A 20715-nucleotide genomic window follows, 5' to 3' on the forward strand; every position below is an offset into this window, starting at 1 on the left:
ATATATGTATGTATATACATACATATATATAAACATGTATCCAATATATTTTATTCAGTATATCATTATTTATTTGTGTTTGTATATAAATATATATTGATATTACTAAATAATTTATTAAATAAATTATGAACGGCTGTGTGCTTTGTAATATGCTCTTCATACATCGATATCAGAATATTCCATTCCTATTCTATTGTTATAGCCACTAAGCATATTTAAATATGATGAACTATGTATTAAAAACATACTTAAAAAATACAATTGTTTATAAATGTTGCTTTGATAGATGTTTGAATAAGGTTTCCAGTAACAAAAAAGTGTGTTATGATCGATTAAATGCGCTGATACGTCATTGTATCAGCGCATAACACATAACGCTGAGTGGAGTGGTGGACCGATCCAAGATGGCCGCCCTAAATCTCGTCAGCGACAATAGGCGAGAGCGGTCCATGAGGCGTCTATCCTTATATTATGTCTATGGTTCTAACTTGTGTTAGGTTTGCGCCACAATATGGAAGATTTCTTCTTCACCAACACACTGCACGCCTGTTCGTGCACTGCTGCCTCTCACTGGTGGAGATGGTGTATTGCACTACCTTGTGTTTAGAAATGGGGTCCAACCGACCCCACACACGTAAAACTTGTATCATTTGCCTCAGTCCTCGCACGCACAAGGGTTAAAACAGCCTTAAATAATGTTTCAAATGCTAAGTTCATAAGTGCTTTGTAGACATCTTGCTGTAAAACTTTAGGATCGATTAAATTAAGAAAATTAAGACTAAACAACATGGCAGAGCTTTGTAATATTACTACATAAAGCTATTTTTTAAAGTTTAATCGGTAATACTTTTATAACAAATTTATGTCAGATCATGATGTCTTGGATAATGACAAGTTGTCATAACAAAGACATTTTGAATCATGTCAACTTTGTATTAAAAGTGTCATTATTTACCGAATGACGCTTTACAACAACAGTCATAACTATTCATGAAGACTTATTGATGTTCATGACAGGTGTTATATCATGTTTATGACAGTGTCATGACAGTCTTATTCACCTGCCTTCAAATAAAGTGTTACCTAATTATCTTTTAAAAGACACCATTAACATTCTCCCTCGCCCTTTTCTTCCCTTGCTTCCAACACAGTATTTCCAAACGTTCATTTTCAGAACAGGTACTGAGGGGACGTTTCCTGCCGTAGAAATGGTAAATAGCAGAACGTTAATCAAGTCCAGAGCACTTCCCATTACATTCAGGCATTCTCTCATTCACACACACTGATGGTGGAGAGCTACTGGACTGTATCCTCAGCCTCCCCGAGACACAACAACAGAGGAGAGGCTTCCACGACCCTCTGGCCATCACCAACAAGCGAGGCGGGTGAAGTGCCTCGCCGTAGGGAGCAAGGGTCGAACTGGCAACCCACCGATTACGAGACAAACTCCTCCCAGCTACTAGAAGAAATCTGAATGGGGAAACGTACTGTAGCAAAAGTACATGTTAAGTTTTATGGGCTGATCATAGTGTCTACATTCAAATGTTCAGTGACAGTGCAGTGCATACTTGGCTGTTTGAGAGCGAGCTGGACGTGTTTTTGAGCTGCTCAGGCTGCTAATGCAAGTTCTGCTGACAGAACATCCCTCACTTGCACAAATCAAACTAAAACAAAAGCTAACTCTGACGTCTACTTTAACCTGCAGGGTTTTCTGTCTTTGTGAACCCATTTGTTCAGAGTCAGAATATGCTGTCTCTTAAAATGTGACAAAACCTCCTGCAACTTTGTTTAGCATGTTTCCCTGTTCTTAGTAAAAACTTTAAGAAAGTGAGGTGGGCTCTCTTTTAGCCTGAACCTATTTATGCATGCACCATTAGCAAAATCAAAGCTGACATCTTTTTTGACTAATTGCTTTAATATTAGACATTTCTTCAACGTTCTTTTCATCAATCACAAACCTTTATGACAAATTTTAAAGTGTTTATAGCTAATTCAGTTACACTTTTACTCTTCTGTTCTCAAAAAGGGGCATTAAGTCCACTTCACTTAAGACAAATGGCTCCTATTAAGCAGAACATGATAGGTTTGGCTTTTTTTCTCCCCCTCACAGGTTTTGTGCCAAGATTGCGGGTGATGAATAATGAAGCTTTTTAAATCTGAATTTAACGGAAAGATGCATTAGCAGAGTCTCTAATATTAGCTTTGTGTTCCAGTAGAGGGGGAATTTAATTATGAAATATGATTGCTCCCCATCTCCACCATCATCTCTGACGTGTTGTTTATGAAATAGGAATCAAAAGGATAATTGACCGACATCCAGCTGTTCGCTCACCTGCATATAAATGGGAATATTCAGCAAAGACAAAACTGCATCCGGGAGAAGTTGAGAAAAATCGAAATAGGTAGAATGTTCCAGGGAGGCAGGTTTAGTTTAGGATTTGTTTTTGCAACGCCTTATATATATATATTTTTTTTAATATAATTTGGAAAAACAGGGAAAACATGACAAATACTAATAAATATAAAAAGCATATGGTTTGGGACTTTAAAATCTGTTTATTTGGTTTTTCGAAGCACCAATTTTATCAGACACCATTCTCTTTTATTTCTCTCAGCAATTGCTATAGCAGCAAAAATCGGCCAATGTACCACCAAAGATCTTACACTTTGCATTGTCCGTGGTGGGCAGAGCCACATTAATTAACTAACTAACCTATAAACGCCTGTTCAGTGAATGAATAAGATTGCCATATCTCAATCTATATTAATTCATCAGAAAGTTATGTCTTTGATCACAAAAATAACACATTGATTTAATTAATCTAAAGATGTATTTTGCAAAGACAAACAAGGCAGACCTCAGTTTGATTAAGACGCCTTTTGCATTTACACTTACCCTGGAGGAGGTGTGCAAAATAAATGACATGACAAAACTCCCATGTTGAGAAATACCATCTTTCGCTGTAGCAAATCTGCAGTCAAAGCACACAGTGCATGCTCCACACTTTGGGAGCGAGAGAGGAGAGGTAATTAGTAATTGGAAACAGGACCGTAACAAGCCTTGAACTGGTATTGCTGCATAGCAAGACGGCATCTGGTGATTCTCCCGTCAGTGTCTGTCATTCTTTCCAGGCTTTGTGGTCAGTTTGAAGGAGGAACTCTTTTCCAAACAAGCGATCCATGAATGAGTCAAGTATCCATTTAAAAGCCAAGGCTTCCTTTTCCACATTTTACCCCTCCCTTGGTAACAACTTATCCAGCCAACAGGACGGCGGTCTTCTGGTGGTCCCTCCAGAAGCACAGCCACGAGACACCTGGCAAAAAAACACTTTTGGGGTAAAACGCGGTCCCAACTCTATACTAATGTAATAACATCGGATTTTGTTTGAATGTTTTTTATTAGTTGACATATTTATGCTTCAGAACTGCTCAATGTGAACCGACTAACCAATGAACGCTTGTTCAAATAAACACAAGTGGAATTGCTTCAAGATAATATGGCCTATTTATTATGAATTTATTTTTGATTGAATTCAGTCAGAGTTGTTGACACATCATGCAGAAACATCGACGCACAGCATCTGGAAGACGTTCTGAAGAATCAATCAGTATCAAATTGACTTAAAACAAAAGCTCAGTATATCTTTGGGGCCTCAAAACATTGGGCGCATAAAAAAAACCCCCAAAAAAAACCTGATCAAATTAATCGTAATTTGATTAGCAATTAACCACAATAGCGTGACCACTGATAGGATTGGAAACAGTTTTCTGCTCTGCTGGCAAACTGGAATCCCAGCATTTACTTACAGCCATCATCAACCCTGACATTTCTCCAACCTATGACCAGCCCTGACGAGGCCTCAGCAGTGCCCTTCGCTAACCCTTTTGATTTATTCTCTGACAATGACGAATAAATTGGCTCAAGTAATATTTATTTGAAACCGTTTTTTTTTGTTTTGTTTTTTTCTGCTCTTTGTAAAACGTTTGAAACTGATTCAGTCTTTGCAAAGGAAAGCATTCTATAAAATACCTCATGTGCTGTCATGGAGCCAGAGTACACACTCGTCCGGCTCTGATGGAGCGACTGAGGCCAACACCTGCCTGGAGAATGTGTGTTCTGAAAATAACAGTGCTGGAAGAGCCAAAATGTAGATCATGGGCCAGGAAACAAAAAAAAAAAACAAAAAAAAAACACACACACACACACACACACACACAAATCTGAGGGGGGTGAGCTCAGATGAATCTTTTGCCGATTAAATAATAGACTGAATTCTTTAAACAGATATGTGCACAAACTGGACTAGTTCAATTCCAAAGTCACCGACCAATTGATCTAACGATGCGCTGCGTTCAGAACTTTACAGGATATTGCAGAGTCAATTCGCAGCCCAGCCTAGTGGTGAGTAAACAGAGAAAATATATTTATCAAGGGTCAGAGAAAACAAATATTAAGATGGAAATTAGCTGAATCAGCAAATAAACTTATGTAAGAAGAAAATATGTTCGCCAGACCCTGCAAGAGTTAAGGCCATGAGAACATTGTTTGTATTTGGTATCATTTGACATCAACATGTTATTCATGGAAAACTTATTGCAGAAGTTTGCGTGTGTGTGTGTGTGTGTGTGTTTTAGCATTTATCACTTTGTAAGGTCCATTTTAGTCCCACAAATACTTAATGTTGTAAAGAGCCACTGCTCCTTCCCATAAGAAGAAGTGCAGTTTTTTTGTGTTGTGAGGTTTAGGACTGGAGTGTGAATTGAGTTTAGATTTCAGTAAAAATTAAAAGTAATAGTTGGGTTTAAAAGTAAGGGTCCTGGCTAGGCTACAGAAACAAATGAAAAAATGAATGGAAGTCAATGAAAAGTCCTTGTGAAGACGGAAAGGACATATGAGTGTGTGTGCGTGTGTGTGTTCCTTGGTTGAACAATGTGCCATTTGTCCATATGACAAACAATCTTCTGTTTAGTCTGCAGTGAACTTCCGTGTTCAGGCCTAAAACGTGGGATTACATAACTGACCTTACAGCCAGTTTCTACACAAAATAGTGTCAAAACACTCATTTACATTGAGCCGAAGATAAAATTCTTGATTACACTTGAGAGTTTTTGTGTTGTTTTGTTTTTCTGTAGTGTATAATTATGCATTTGGATAAACTTTTGTTGGTATTTCATATTTGAAAACTTTATTCATCAACATTTTCTGCACCTGCCTAATCCTAAAGGTTCTGGCATGGGGTGGACTGGAGTCTTATCACAGGTACACCCTGAGTGTGTTACGAGTCCATTGAAAGGTGACACCAACACTCGCTCCAACTGTCAATTGACATCACACAATTTTTTTGATGTGGAAAAAAAATAGAGGAAAAAGTAGAAAACCAACGCATGCTCATGAAGAACAACCAAAATCTGTATTAAAAGGCAAAAAGACAGAACAGATGAAATATGAGCCACTGGCCTGAATGGAAGTAATAACCATAATTTAAATTTTCAGTTCAGTCAAGTTTATCTATCCAGTGACAATTAAAAATGTGATTGTAAGGCACCAGGCAAGAAAACAAACAAAGTACAAATTCAGTTCATATCAGTCCAGCTCATTCAAATCACATAGTTAGGCTGAGGTCCAACTACAGTAAGTCAATTTCAGTCTTAATTATTTTAATACAACAAAATACAATTCAGTTTATAGCGTATTCCTATTTTGTAAGAGTGGCTGAGATTTAAATGAGTCTCCTGAGCAAATATGACGAGACAGTGGAGAGGAAGGACTCCATTTTAGCAGGTCGTCTAGATGTTCCAAGAAGATCTGCGTAGAGAACCTCATCTGCCCTTTGGATTTAGTTTTAACATGCAAAACCAGAAAAGATGACACCGTCGATGGAAGGCAGGAGAAAGCCGTACAGGAAGCTGTACATTTGATATTGCCTGGCGGCATTAGTCACCGGTATACTGGCATTTTCATTTCCTGGAAAGCGGCCTGGCACCACCCGCCAACACTCCTCTGTTTTCCGTCTGTCCACTCAAGCCGCGGCTGAAGAAAGAAAGTACAGTGCTGTGGAATGAGTGTGACTTTAAATGAGCCTCGCTGAACATTTGACATACCACTGGCACTGCATCACACGTCTGCTTCTTCACATATCAGCCGTTTTCGGCTCACCACACCAAGATAGTCCCATTACACTGATTACAGCCGTGCACACCGGCGCTAATTACGCAGAGCGGTCTTTGATCCAAGATTACATCGGCTGCATCGCAGATAAGGATCACTAGCGTAGACGGAATATGCAAACTACCGAGTAACGCATATAGAGCCCTTTTACGTTGCACGACTCCGTCAATCACTCTTCAACAACCTGTGCCTCCGCAGAAATGCAACCATGCTGGTCAGCATCACTCAACAGGTCTGGACTGACGGGAATAACATCCAGAAGTTCATCGAGATCTGCCTCAGCTTGCGCCTGCTAACGTAATTGCTCCAAAATCCTTGGACACTGTCCACATGAAAAACATGTCTTATAAGGTTTAAGCAGCAAAAAAATAAAATAAATAAATAAATGATTTTCCCAACCTAACCATTTGCATGGGCAGTGCCTTGCAAAAGCAAAAATATTCTTTTTTTTTTTTTTCCCCCACAGGTAAAATCTCAAATCTGTGGCATGCATCTGTATGAATTCCTCTTCACTTTACTTATAATAAAATAAACTACCTTCAGAAGTCCTCTAATTAGTAAATAAATTCCACCTGTGTTCAATTTAACCTCTATATAGATTCAACTCATCTGTGAAGGAATTGCTTGTTCGCTCTCAAACTTGTGTGAGCTTGAGTTGTTTTGCCAAAAAGAAAGAGCAAAATTAAGTCTCTTGACGTACAATGTTGGCAGAGACATACACCAGGAACCTACCAAGCATTTGTTTTGCATTTTTCTTTTGTCTACAGCAAAAGAAAAATCTTGCAACTTGATAAGATGTGGAAGATAAGCTCAAATAGAATGAATACTTTCCACCAGGGGTCCTCAGACCCAGTCCTCAGGGGGCGGGGGGGCAGCATCCTGCAACTTTTCAATGTTTCTCCTGTTTCAACACCCCTGCGTCGAATAATGAGGTCATTCGCAGGACTCTGGGAAAACCTGACTGCACACTGGGGAGGCAATTCAGACATTTGAGTCAGGTGTGTTGGACCAGGGCGCATTTAAAGTGGTAGGACACCAGCCCTGGAGGCCTAAATTTGAGTTGGAGTCAAACTAAAGTAAAATTAATGCAAACAATTATTTAGCAAAAAAAACTATTTAAAGACAAAACAGTCTAATGCATATTTTAAGACCAATTACCTATACATTTAACCACTGATTCATTGCACTTTTTGTACAAACAAGATGCAAAAACTGAAAACAGACATGCTGCAACATTTGCCTTGCTTAAAGTTTTCTGTTTAAAAAAAATTAAAAATTGACAGCTGCCTTCACAGAGTTGACAGGAACCTCCATGTTCTTGTTGTCATCCTTTAATTATCCCAACTATGCATGCACCGAAAATGTTTGATGTTGCTATGGCAAGGTTGTGATGCGCTGTGGGCCACTTGCACACGGATGGATTAGTCCATCTTGTCCCACAGTTTACACTTCCCACTCAAGAGGTAAAAACCCTCCCGAAAAAGAAGCTCAGATATTTATCCGCTGCGACCTTTAAGGCAACACGCAGCTCCTGCAGGATGAAGACGGGAAAGGCGAAATCCACGCGAGGTTTAGCGCCGTGCCAAGCGGTTTAGAGATAACGGCGAGCCCAAAGGCTCAATTGTTCAGAGCAAAACCAGTATATCCATTTGGACGCATGTAGTTTCTGCCGCAGCAGGTGGGTGCTTGAAAAAGAAGACTTATCGCGACAGTAATCAGTGAGTCACTTAGCATATTTGTCCTCATTTGCCGTAAATGTTGGCATTTTATGCGCGCACGCAAGCCGAGGCAACCGCCTCACTGACCTCCTGGGACCTCATGAGACGGTCTGATAAAGTTGTCAGACAGAAACAACAACATCTTGTGCATTAACCAGCTCTCATTTCTTTCCTTCCGTACCACCCACAGATTCAGGGGGAAATGGTTAAAGCTTCATTTAATGTGTTTATAAAAGCAAACAAACAAACAAAAAAAAAAAACTTTACTCTTTCACAGGGGGGGGGGGGGTGGGGGGGTTGCAATATTTGAATGAGTTTTACAGCACTTTGACAATTATCTACACCGGATGTATTGAAGTCACTTATTGTACTGAAGAGAAATATCCCAAACATTTTGGTGGATGTCCCTTCATTCTCGTTCCTGCTACAGAAAAAGACCTCCTGATAAATTTAAGTCGCCAGCCAGCAGCCAGGTTTATTCTTACCTCCTGCTCTAACAAAATTTATTTGGCTGAGCGAGAAATGCCAGAAACTTAAAGTGATTTGTCTGAGGAAAAACTTTATAGGCAGTCTGGAGAAATGCGATACAACTCCAGGGGAAAGTTTTTGTGCCTGCCCTCTCTCTCCAGCAGGCTGCCCTTCACTGACCCCGTTTGTCTGAGCGAGGATGATAAACTGCATGACACCTGCCTACGTTCCCACTGAGAGGGGCCGATAGGGACCGTGCTTCTGGGAGAAACAGTTTTCATTTTTAAAATTCTCATCCGCAGTAAGTCTTGTTTAAAAACTCGCTCAACTCAATGAACTCCTCAAATGCGAAAGAGTTTGGCATCTACTTTGCCTAAGTCCACTGAACACTGATTTTAGCCAAAGTCTGACTAGTAACTTTGCAACTGTACAATAATTATTAATCAATGGTAGTCAAATTCATGTAAAGATATTTGTTTGATTGGAGATTACATTATTTATGCAGGGCTTTGTAAGAGTAGCCCAACACAAAGCAGCACAGTATTAGTGAGATGTGTATAAAAAAAAAAAAAAAAAAAAAAAAAGGATTCTGGGTTTTCAGAAAATTTCTAAATTGGAGTTTTTCTTGATGGCTTTCTTTCAGCAGTCGACTCAAGCTCCACGTTTGCTAAGCAGTTGTAACACACAGTGGCACTCATGGTCAGACAGACACATTTTCATTCGGAAAAGGTTCCAACTGAGCTAAAATAAATGTGAATCAAAACAAGCATCCCCTTTAAACAATCATTATATAATGCTTTTTTTGTCTGTGCCATTTGCTATCTTACTGCGTAGCCTCCGTCATGTTTTCATTCTTGAGAAGAATTGTTTGACGGATCAGAAACGTTTTGATGCAAACTGTGTTTATTCCGTGACATTTTTTTTTTAAACTTTGGCTAAAAATTTAACTACTGTAAATATTACAGAGGTGGTTAATTAATTAATTACAATGGTAAAATTTTGTTAAAAAAAAAGAAAAAAGAAAGAAACAAAAAAACAATCTAATGTGATGCTGGAAAAGACTATTGTTGTGCAGTAAGCAGTTGCCCTTACTTATTCAAGCCTAAAATACGATCTCGGAAGCAAAGCATGTTGCAGCAAGCACAGACGTCGCCAACGCAAACATCGGCGTCCACGGTTCCACGGAGGAGCTTTCTGCTTTGTGAGATCAAGCGTTTAGGCACCCCACCTAATGGCTGTCATAGGATATGCAAGGATTTCTCAAAGAATCAAAGCAACACTCCAGGTATGTTTTTGATGAGGGAATAATATGATATAAAGCTCTTCAACGTTGACTTTACATAAAACACCTCTTTTAAACAAGACGAGTATAATCTTCCCTATACATTATTTCCATATCAGTGCCTCGTTAGAAGATTTTTTTTGTCACGTTACAACCAAACATGTCTGCCCACCGAAACTGACAAGCTGGTTTAAGAGAACATCCACTAAAGAACTGCAGTGTGTGTGCAGCGTAAAGACCTGAATGAAAATGTCAAAAAGGCTCATAAAGCAAATGGATCTCATTGAAGTTCTGTTGGTTACTGACATCTGAGATTTTCAAAGAGTCGTTAAAACCAGAGTACTGGTGGCCAATTTTAACACTTATGCACGTGCGACTTTCTTCTATCCACTGCTGTTCTCATGCACATGAACACATGTATCCTTCCAGCACACGTGTGTGTGCGTGTGTGTGTGAGCGCTCCTTGAAACATTACATCACCACTGCATTCTCATTTCCCCTTGTTTTTCTACCTTCCAGTCCATAAAATGAGATCACTCCACTGATTTCACTCCAGTTGTTGTGGTTCGAGGGCATGTGGGAGGCATTCCACTGCACAGACACAGATCACAAGTCTGTACACAGCCGCTCATCCAGCTGTGCAATTCCTAACAGCTGCACAACAGTGAGTTATGACACTTGAGAAAGAACACCAGGCCCGCTCAATTAAATTTTAACTTATGTTGACGGGAGGGAGGGGGCTCTTATGTGGCAGCAAGAGTGATTTAATATTATTGCTTGAACTGTGCTGATGGCATAACTAGCCCAACTACAAACACTTAATTAGGAGCACTAATGAATATGGCTTCAAATTGCTAAGTGGCTTTTCATCTCAAAAGGAAGCTGTTAATCTTATGCAAAATATTTGTTGCCATCTGAGGCCCTCTAGTGGAAAGCCTGGAACGCTACATAAAGGCCAATTTGTCATAATGAGAATCAAAAACCGTATTGTTAGGTTGTGTAAAAGCCAAATAAAATTTTACATTGTTTTTATTTATGAACAAAAAAATGTTTTAAAATATGGTGTCTCAACTTTTCAATTCTGCTATCTTTTATTAACTTTCTTTTGCAAAACATCTCCATTACATTCCCCATCATACTAGATGGAGGATGTGCACGTTTCAATTGCAGCTCTGGCTCTTCATTTAGTGTAGTTGTTCTTTTGGTAGATCAGCCTTTGAAATGTTAATGCATCTTAACCTCAGAACATTGCAGGGTCAAATTGTGTGGAAAAGAAAAAAAACAAAACATACATTTTCCCAATTTGACTCTGTATTTAGTTGCATTCATCCTCCTGTCACCTCTGTCTGTTTCTCTGTCACTGCCGAAGAAGATGCAGCAATGCACATCTTGCTATTTTGAATCCAGTCCAAAAACATCAATTATCAGTGTTGGTGACATCTGACCAGAGGCCCTTGTTCCACATGTCTACCGTGTCTGCTGCAGGGCTCCACAGGGCTTGCACAATTGCTTGTTGTTGTCTCAACAACCTTAGCTGTCGATCCCTGCAGCTCCTCCAGAATTGCTACGGGTACTTTCTGATAAAACACTTGTCTTGTCTACTGGTTTGGCTTAGTTGGGCAGCCATGTCTATGAAAAGTTTTGAATTGTGCCATACTCACATGGTCAGATTGAACAGAGGTCAATCAGATGCCCAAAACTTTTGGATACTGTTCTATAAACTCTCTGTTAAACTCCTCCCCGGCTTTATTTCTGACCTGCCTGGAGTATTCACACAACAACTGTATTTATACTGACATTCATTTACTCACAGGTGAACGAAGGAATATTCAGGGTCTTGCCATGCTTTTCATTCAGACACTGGGAAAGAGTGGAGCATAATGACGGCAAAAGGTCTGTAAACCACTCAGAACACAGTGCAACTAGGAGGAAACGAAGAACAGTTTTATTCCATAAAGTCAAACTAACCACTAAAGTTAGATATCATGAAACTGAGAACAAATGTTTTTTTCCCCAGGACGTCATCTGCCAGTTTTTTATGATGACAAACACTGTGATTATTTTATGATGGCTTTATGGGGAAGAAGGGTGCTGCGGTGTGTGCGTGTGTGCGTGTGTTTGTGTGTGCGCGCGCGTGCTGGTGTAGTTCTGCATGTTGAATTTTGGCAATGATTGCTTTGCCCATTTACTTTCGCTTTGATTTGTTTTTTTTCTTTTTCGTGGACTTGCCTGGTTTTCCTTTTCTACCTGTAACAGTTTCATTTCAATTCTACGTACCTGTTTGTCCAAATTTTAGTTCTTCCTGTTTCCTCAAAATTCAGGTATTACTGTGGTGGAGTCTTCAAAGGAAACTCCATCGCAAGTTTTGTGTCAAAAATATTTAGCAATATGCATTTCTAATGTGGGTAAAAGCTGTACTGTAGAAAAAAAAATATGTATCCGCCTATTGTCTGTTTTACAAGCTAATCTTTACGTTGTCAGAGAAAGTGCATCTTCTTGACAGTTTTCATTTTTAGTTCTTCAATGACAAAACTATTCACCTGTTTTGTGTCCCTGAATTAAATTTATCTCTTGTATCCTTTCCATTTTGTGATGTCATAACCTTTTCCAGTGATTTTTTTGTTACCAGATGCATCATTGCGCGAGAATTTCCTGAGACTATTTATAGTTTGACAGACAGCTGGATTGTAATGTGTCTGGATGAGGTTATCGTTATGCAAGTCCTGTAACAGTATTGTTAAATGCACTTCTGAATATAAATTATGATTCAAAATGGATTTTTGTGCATTTATAGGACACAACTTGTCATGAAGCTTTGTCATCAGAAAGTTGGGCGAAAGAGGATCTGACTCAAAATACAATGAAACGCCAAATTTCTCTGGCTAACCACAGAGATGAGAAACCATTTCTATTTGTTATTTGCTATTGTCAAACAGGAAAAACAGAAAATGCCGCTGTTGTTTTGTTGGTGTTCCAGCCTTGAAAACCTGATTATAACAATCGCCATTTACGTGCATTAATACAGCAACAATTCTGTAGACAATTAGCATTATTATGGCGACTGCATGAAAGAAGAGCAGAAAACAAACAGGCCAAATAAACAGCTCCGAGTTCATTCAGAAGTGGACAACATGACATCAATGGCATACCTAATAAAAATGGAGGTGTAACAATACATCCAGCTCATGAAAAAAACAAAAAAAAACAAAACTAAATTGGATTCAGAAGAATTAAACAGAAGACTCTGGAGCCCTGTTTCCTCTCCCCAACTCCTATTTTATTTTATTTGTTTATATAAACTTTATCAGTCACAAACTGTAATCAGTGTTGAGTAATCCAGTTAAGGTCCAAATAAGGCAGTTTTTATCCCCGTCTCTTTCCACGCCAGTCATGGTGCAAAGAAATATTTAGTATTTTTGTATTTTCACACATAGAATAGATCAGACCTATTCTATGTTAGATATCTTACATCTAATATCTTACATTAGATGTAAGACTCGAGGAACAGAGTCTTACATCTAATGCATGGATTAGGTTTTCAGGGTTATTCTTTGACAGAAAATGTAATTTTTTTTATATTTTTCAAATGATAAAAAAAACAGATTTAGTAAAATAGTTAACATGACTTTTGAAATGTAAATTACTGTCTACTATTACACCCAAATTTTGTGCTTTGTCTCTAAATTTTCGAAGCATCTTGATTTAGTCTTCCGAAGCCAACTCCTTATAAACACTTGCAGAGCAGCATTTATACGTGATGAGATGGTAAATGGGAGATCGTGCACTGATCGGGTGTGATTGTTTTCAAGCTTCCAGAGAGGCTAAATAATCAAAAAGAGCACGGGAATGAGTGCAAACACAGATTTACCATGGTTTCTGTTGGGTTATTAACACAACATTCCTTTTACTTATACTTAAGTATTTGTACTTGGGGAAACAAGTAAACATCGTCGGTTCAAGTTGCATACCTTCCTTGGGCTGCCTTTCGGTTGAACACATTTGGATTTCTGCCTGCAGCTCGAGGCAGAACAGCTGACGCTTTTTCCACCAGGCTTTGTTCTACTGGCTCACAAACTTTGTCGTGTGAAAGAATTCGGCGTTACAAGAACATGAACCGTGACGATAAATAAAAATGTTTAACTTAAATGTTTTGCTCAAGACAATGTGACAGTTCAGCATTATTCTTATTCCCCCCATCGCTAACTTCCCTGTACTTACTGGTAAGAAAGAAAACCCCTATGGCATAATGCTGCTTTTTTTTAAAGGCTTCTTTTTTTTTTTTTTTTTGACCAAGCATTCATAAAACCCAGCTTTGTTCAAGACGCAGTTTCAGAAAAGGGTATTCGTTCTGTAATGCGTAACTTTGCAGCCCCTTCAGCTCTCTTATTATCATGGCATAAACATGCAGGAGATGCTCCTGAGGACCTTTTTTGTGACGGGGTTAACCATCTTCTACATGTTGTTGTCTGTTAATTTATCTGCAGATTAGAGGAAGTGGTTAGATAAGCCCATCAGGAAGTTCAGCTCTGTCCTAGGATAACCCCTTTGACCACCGTTAGACAATGTCTCCCACCTCACACATGAATGTGTTGCAAAACCAGAATGCTTCTTCAGTGACAGATCGCAATAACATAGGTATTTACTCACAGCACCCTGATGAGCTTTCTCACCGTCACTGCTTACAAACTCGACAAGTGTTTATATACCTGCTGCCATTTCCACAATTTTTCTCATTTTAAATAACATTGCTTTTGCACAGTTTTTTTTCCCTTTTTTATGCAGTCACCTACATGCGCATTTCATATATTTAATTTTTTTTTTTTTTTTTTTTTTTTTTTTTTTTTTTTTAATTGACATGACACCGGCTCTATTTCCTGGCGGAAGTAGAGCAAATCGACGACAAAACAGACGGTGTTGTAATGGCGGAGGAAGTGGAGCTCAATGTTTTGTAATTGGCGTTCCAATTCGAGCTCCATTCCAGCAGATGGCGGTAGCGCGCATCGAAATGTTGTTTACCAAGTGGCATAAAAAAGAAGAAAAAAACCAATACGTTACCCAAGATATTTTTTGAGTTATTTTTGCCTTGTAACACTGAGGCAAATACGACGGACAAGAAAGTTATCCAACGAGTCCTACATAAGGAAAGGTTCTTTGCGGGAAACAACAAATAAAGTCCAGTCTTCCGCAGCCGGAGGGAGAATGAGTGGCACAGAGTCTCATTGGATATGAGTGTGAAAGATTTTGTACATGGAAAACTGATGAGTAATGACCGTGCTTGTGAAAATCTGCCTTCAGGAAAATGCTTTAAAAAAAAAACATTAACATGAAAAGGGGCTTAAATGTAAATACCGTAGTTGCTGCAGCACATGTTTTCATGCTGCCATAGAGCTACAATTGGAATTTACACACATAAAATCAAGCATCTACCTTCGCTGATGGTTGAGTGGGCAGTTAAAGGGTTAATTAAGTTTGTCATTGTTATCCCTTATAAAAAGGGGAGAAATACAAGAGAATAAATTATCAGACGAAACCAGTGCGCCTTTACTTGTTCTTGTATTATTTGTAAAGAGCGCACGAGTCCCCCTAGTGGACTCTTGACTATGGCGCCAATGCACTGCCCTTTCAGACAAAGGGCTATATTTCTTGCACACACCAAATCAAATGAAATTAGGATAATCAACAATTGGATCTAACATTAGAATGGTCAAATTAATATACCCTGCAACATCATCAATAATACTGATTGTTTAAAAAATGAAACAGAAGTAACTTTTATAAAATTAAACTGTGATCAGCAGTCTGCACCACATGTTCATCTGCACCTGGGTAACTGGTAGTAAACATCCCATTGTTTTTGTCATACCTAAATTAATTGATAGTCAAGTCAGAGATTAAAGAGGCAAAAAAAAAAAAAAGCTGGAATCATAGATCTTAATTCAGTAACTTTGTTTGGTAGAACCTAACCTTCAAAGTCCATTTTTTCCTAATCTCTTACAGTGTTTTATAATATCTGGAGGCACACCTGCATTGTAGATTATCATTTCAAGGCAAACTCGTAAGTACAGTAAATAAAGTCAGCGATTTAATCATTCTTTTAACATTAATTGATTGAATGTGCTGTAAAATGTCCTACTTGTGACATGTTATGCAGAGAACATTTGAGTAATCCAAAAAGACTGGCTTTTTTTTTTTTGTACCTATAACCTCACAGATGTAGTACACCCTTAGTAGTTTCGCTGCTTTAATTTGGGTCAAGGCGTTTTGGATTTCCTGTGAGGAAAAAAAAAAAACCCTGGGCATATCTGGGACTATTTGAATAGCCTCAGAAATTTCAGAAGACAGATAGGATAGCTGTCTTCAGCATACTTGCACCAGGTTGGCTGTGAACTAAACAGATGGCTCTTTAACAAAATGAAAATGGAAGGAAAAATAAACATCCTTGCAACCTGACAGTAAACAAGGAGGGACTGCACCAAGTGGCGTTGCTGTCATCCATCGGGTCACATGGAAAGTGGAGGGTACAAAAACCCGAGAATACCGCTCTTTAAAGAGTCACCCGGTGAAACGATTTAGTGGAAGTGAGTAATAAAATCATCGATCATTTTCCTCCCAATCCAGAAGCATAGAAAGTGAAGTTGGACTTTTTCTATTCCTGGCAAAAAGGGAAATGAAAGAAGTCCATAAAATGAGAGAACCGTATAAAACTGAGAAGAAGGCAGGAGAGCCATCAAACCTGAGGCTTGAAAATAAGGTAAGCAGACTTCAGGCTGTCTTGTAATAATAGTCTTGTGTAGAATAAAAAATGTAATTATGAATTACTGCTACATGCAAGAATTATGTGTAACATATTGATCTGGATTTGTATGTTTTAAGAAGTATACAAAAAGTAAGAAACAGTCGCTGTGATTTCAGATAAAACTAAATTTCAGTTCATTGACTTCAACTCTTGTACTTCTAAATCTTGGCATCAGTTTTACGGAAGGTACATTGTATACTATGATTTTTTTTGATTCGGTAATAGTTTTTTTTTTTTTTAATTCATGTTGTCTTTGTATGCTTTTTATTCTTCCTTTTTGTGATTCAGATGAAGCTGTTTGTTGTCAGCATCCTGTGTGCATTTCTTCTGGTCAGCAGCCAAAATCCAACAAGTCACTGGACTCTCCAGCCAAACGGTATAGTTCATATTTAGAAAAATATATGAATTCTTTATTGTAAACACAATTTTCTAGAAATGCAATTATAAAACATAGCAATAACGGTTTTGACAACTGACTCTCTTGTCTCTTTAAAATCTATCATTGAGATAATTATTTATAGAGAGGACAGAGAGGATGTCGCAAGGCATGTGTGAAAACAGTTTGTAACTTAAATAAATGTAGTAATCATAATAGAGTTGTTTGTTTTTCTAACAGTTTATTAGCGTCTTATATTAGGGATTAGTGACTGTAGAGCAGCTGAATTTAGATTCTTATTTTAAATTTGAGACTTTGAAAGCAATGCAACAATTTCCAGTATGTTACATTGCCTGTGGGTGGAAAGTTCAAAAGGATAAAAAAAAACACATTAACCGTACTCCATTTGTCCTTTAGTTTGCTTTTAGTCTTAATCTCTCTTACCTTCAACTGCAGCTATTTCACAACATGCAGAAAATATTTATTTTTCTGACATTAACATGATCCTGAAAATAGATAACTTTAAGTGTGGCAGCACTTGCGTATGAGATCAGATTATATATATTTTTTTCTTTTTTAGTTTCTTACAACCTGGTTGATGATTTGGGGTGATCAAGCTCAAACCCCTTCAATTCCTTCCAAGTACGATTTTGTTTGTTTAAGTCTATCGCTCACGTCTTTCTTTTTCTGAATATATGTGGGATTGCCGCCTCGCAGTTCTGGTGCTGGAAGTTGATGGCAAGCCGGGACAACAGCCGATCAGTTGCCTGGAGATGCCAGAGAACGTTGTGACGAGCGACAACCACAACCAGGATATTATTTGGAAGAAGAATGGAGTAGAGGAGGCGCAGAGAGGAAACTGGTACCTGGTGCGGTTAGTGGAAAGCTTGGGAGGGGGCAACTACACGTGCCACAGCCCGGATGGAACGCTCCTAAATTACACCGAGGTCCTGATCCAGCAAAACGAAACCAAGAGACGGAGGATTCTTGTCAAAAACCAGCAACGTACTGTCGTGCTCAGTTCTATCCCTAAACCAGTGGTCTCAAATTGCATCCTTTGAGGGTCGGTGTCCTGCAACTTTTAGATGTGTCTCTTGTCCTACACACTTCAATTAAATGGCTAAACTACCTCACTAGTAAGGCAGTCAAGTCCTTTAGAGCTCTAACAAGCTAATATTGAAGTAGAGAGACAAAAGTTGGAGGACACTGACCCTTGAAGACTGGAGTTTGAGACCACTGCCCTAAACCATCTCCTGTCATCTTTTTTTGTTTCATTAGAGGATTATTTGAAGTGTTCCACTCAGAACTACAATGGGGAGTTTCATTGTTCTTGGACATGGGACAGCAAACGTGTTGGCAAAGCTGCATTTATCAAAGCTCAACGGTAAGCTCTCGTCACTGCAGGTGTGGTTCTGTCTTTGGCTCTCGGATTTGACACTCTGCCTACCGTGGGACAGTGACATCTTCTATTCAATAGCTGTTCTTGATGTTCTCTGCGTCGTCTGAACAAACTCACTTGCCCATTTCAGCATGTCCGATGGCCAGAACAGCCACTGCTCTGTGGAGCCCAGTCGCCACCAGTGGATGTGCTCATCAGCTCAGAGCAACTTCAGCTGCTCTGTGGACGACAGCGGCTCCGGTATTTCCTGCCTGGACTGGCAGCACTGCCCGTACGCCGAGGAGAGACGGCAGGTCCAGGTCATTGTCTTTGTCAGGACCAATCAGTTTCTGCTGGAGAGCTACTCTAAGCAGTTTTACTTGTCGGAAATAGGTGAGACGTTTTGTCGCTTTGCCTTTCTTATGGATGCAATTTCTAATCTCTATGTTTTTTTTGTTTTTTTTTTGCGTGCTCTGAATTCATATTGTCTTTGTTTGTGCGTCTGCCCCTGCGTCAGTGAAACCGGACAAGGTGAGGATTAGCAAGGTCAACAAAACCTTGGTAGAGTGGAGTTACCCGAGCTCGTGGAACACGCCGTACTCCTACTTCCCTCTGACGTTCCAGATCTCACAGTCCAGCCGACAGTGCAGAAAGTGTGAAAACCCATGCACAGAGCTGAAGCATTCGAAGGTAGAAATAATTCCTACAATGGATGAGTTAAAGCCGAGTAAAAAAATAAATAAATAAAATAATGGATCAAATGATAAGAGAAACAATACATAGCATCTATTATTTTGTGTGCATTTTCTAGGCCTCCATATTGTCTTCCTCTGACGTCTGCCAGTTTAAAGTGAAGCAAAACATTAAAGTTGTGTGTGTCCGAGCGAAAGATGCTCTCTGTGACTCAGAGTGGAGCGAATGGACCCACGTCAGGTTAGTGCCTCTCAGTGGTGACTTATGAGAGTGTCATATTCATCCCCCTCCCCACCTCCTGTGAAACTGAGACATTCTGACATCACCGTTTCTCCACATGTCACACTATTTCTCTTCCTCCCAGTAAAACTGTGCACATCTTCATATTAGCTGTAGTTCTCTGCAAAAACTGCTGCGGGTTGGCTTACTTCCGCTTTTTGTACCTGGGTACCTGCCAACACGTGTCCCTTTGTGGTTTTCACCCTGTTGTTTTTAGTTTCTGCAGAAACTTTGCTGCGCTGAGGTCGAGTGAGTAATTCATTGCGTCTCTCTGTTACAGATTGAAAAGGGACGAGGGAAACAGAAAGAGGAAAGGGCAGCAATGAGCGACACGACTTGAGGAAAGAGGATCCTAGTGGACATCTCACAGTGCTCGTCCCGCTTTTAACTTATTAGATAGTGCATTGTTTGTGAGCTATAAGTTATTAACATATGATTTAATAAAACAAGTTGGCAAAGTTGCTGGATTTTCTTCCAATTGCATGACTTCACTTCTTTATATGTGTTGTATTTCTTTCGATGTTGCAGTTGTTATAATCCAGCTTCCAGGCATAACTATTTTATTTAACTGAATTTTATGTTTTGTTTTTTTTATTGCACAATTCTTATATTGTAGAGGCAGCTAGACCGTTTTCTGTTCGGACAATTGGTGCACGTGACGTCAGCTGCTCTGGGTTTTACACCTTTTCCCAAACCAAATAAGTCACAGCCACTTTTTTTTTTTTTTTTTTGAAACTCCACTCCCTTTTTTATGACAAACTAAAAGGAAAAAAAAAACAAAAAAAAACAATCAGTGCCCTTTGAACTGTATTTGTTGAACATTTACCAGCATCAGGTATCTCCAGCTTCATATATCACTTTCTACAAATGGCACCACATCACGTTTATGAGAAATGCCGTTTGCTCTGCCGGTTCTGTCATAAAAAAAAAAAAAAAAAAAAACTGCAAAAAGGGCACTGACATAACAGAGCAGACATCACACTCCTTCCATCAATAGTAACGTAATATGAAAACTGAGCTCAGACGTGGCTCCTCAAATATCCCGTGAGAGGAAGCTGTCAAACTATAACACAATAGTAGCTTTGATGATCTAACTGCGGCACTTTGGCCTTTAAAGAAATGAAAGCAACTCGTGGATCCAAACCGTTTCAGCGTCCCATCGCTGCCGACAACATTTTCAGTAACACCCTTTGTGTGACCTCAAATCTCTGATTCGTTTTTGATGCTTTTATCAGAGGTCACCAGTGACGTGACTGTTTAGGCCAGAGTCCATCGAATCGGTGCATTGTTAACCAAGTGTGGGAGCTGTTACCAAGGCAACCTAGTTATCCCGACTCTTTGCAGACGTCAGTCACGAGTGACTTTTCCCTTAGCAAACAGAGTTTTGTCAAGATACATTAGCGGATGTCAGGTTTCTTTTTTTTTTTCCTAAAATTCCACAATACATCTAGAAGTCTCTGTGCATATTTAAATTATTTTCTGTTTATTCAGTATGAGTGTACGTAGCGGCGTATATATGGTGGTATTCCAGGTCCGCCTGCCCTCGTCGTTTG

At 39.2% G+C, this 20715-nt stretch overlaps 1 protein-coding gene across 1 annotated transcript; it reads left to right on the top strand.

Moving 5' to 3' along the window:
- The first annotated feature begins 16026 nt into the window (after window positions 1–16026).
- On the top strand, window positions 16027–19640 carry il12ba (interleukin 12Ba). The gene is made up of 9 exons (XM_015045591.1): window positions 16027–16218; window positions 16304–16391; window positions 16725–16812; window positions 17530–17817; window positions 18091–18196; window positions 18342–18583; window positions 18708–18880; window positions 19002–19123; window positions 19443–19640. The coding sequence occupies exons 2-9, from the start codon at window positions 16308–16310 to the stop codon at window positions 19486–19488; spliced, it is 1149 nt and encodes a 382-aa protein (XP_014901077.1). The 5' UTR covers window positions 16027–16218; window positions 16304–16307; the 3' UTR covers window positions 19489–19640.
- The last annotated feature ends 1075 nt before the right edge of the window (window positions 19641–20715 follow it).

This window comes from Poecilia latipinna, unplaced genomic scaffold, assembly GCF_001443285.1.
Source record: "Poecilia latipinna isolate Pla-1442-1.1 unplaced genomic scaffold, P_latipinna-1.0 Scaffold733, whole genome shotgun sequence".
Taxonomy (NCBI): domain Eukaryota; kingdom Metazoa; phylum Chordata; class Actinopteri; order Cyprinodontiformes; family Poeciliidae; genus Poecilia; species Poecilia latipinna.

Coding starts and splice junctions, on each gene's coding strand:
- il12ba (XM_015045591.1), top strand. CDS start 16,308: ATGAAAGAAGTCCATAAAATGAGAGAACCGTATAAAACTGAGAAGAAG. Junction 16,392..16,724: donor ACCTGAGGCTTGAAAATAAG/GTAAGCAGACTT, acceptor TTTGTGATTCAG/ATGAAGCTGTTTGTTGTCAG. Junction 18,584..18,707: donor GTTTTACTTGTCGGAAATAG/GTGAGACGTTTT, acceptor CCCCTGCGTCAG/TGAAACCGGACAAGGTGAGG.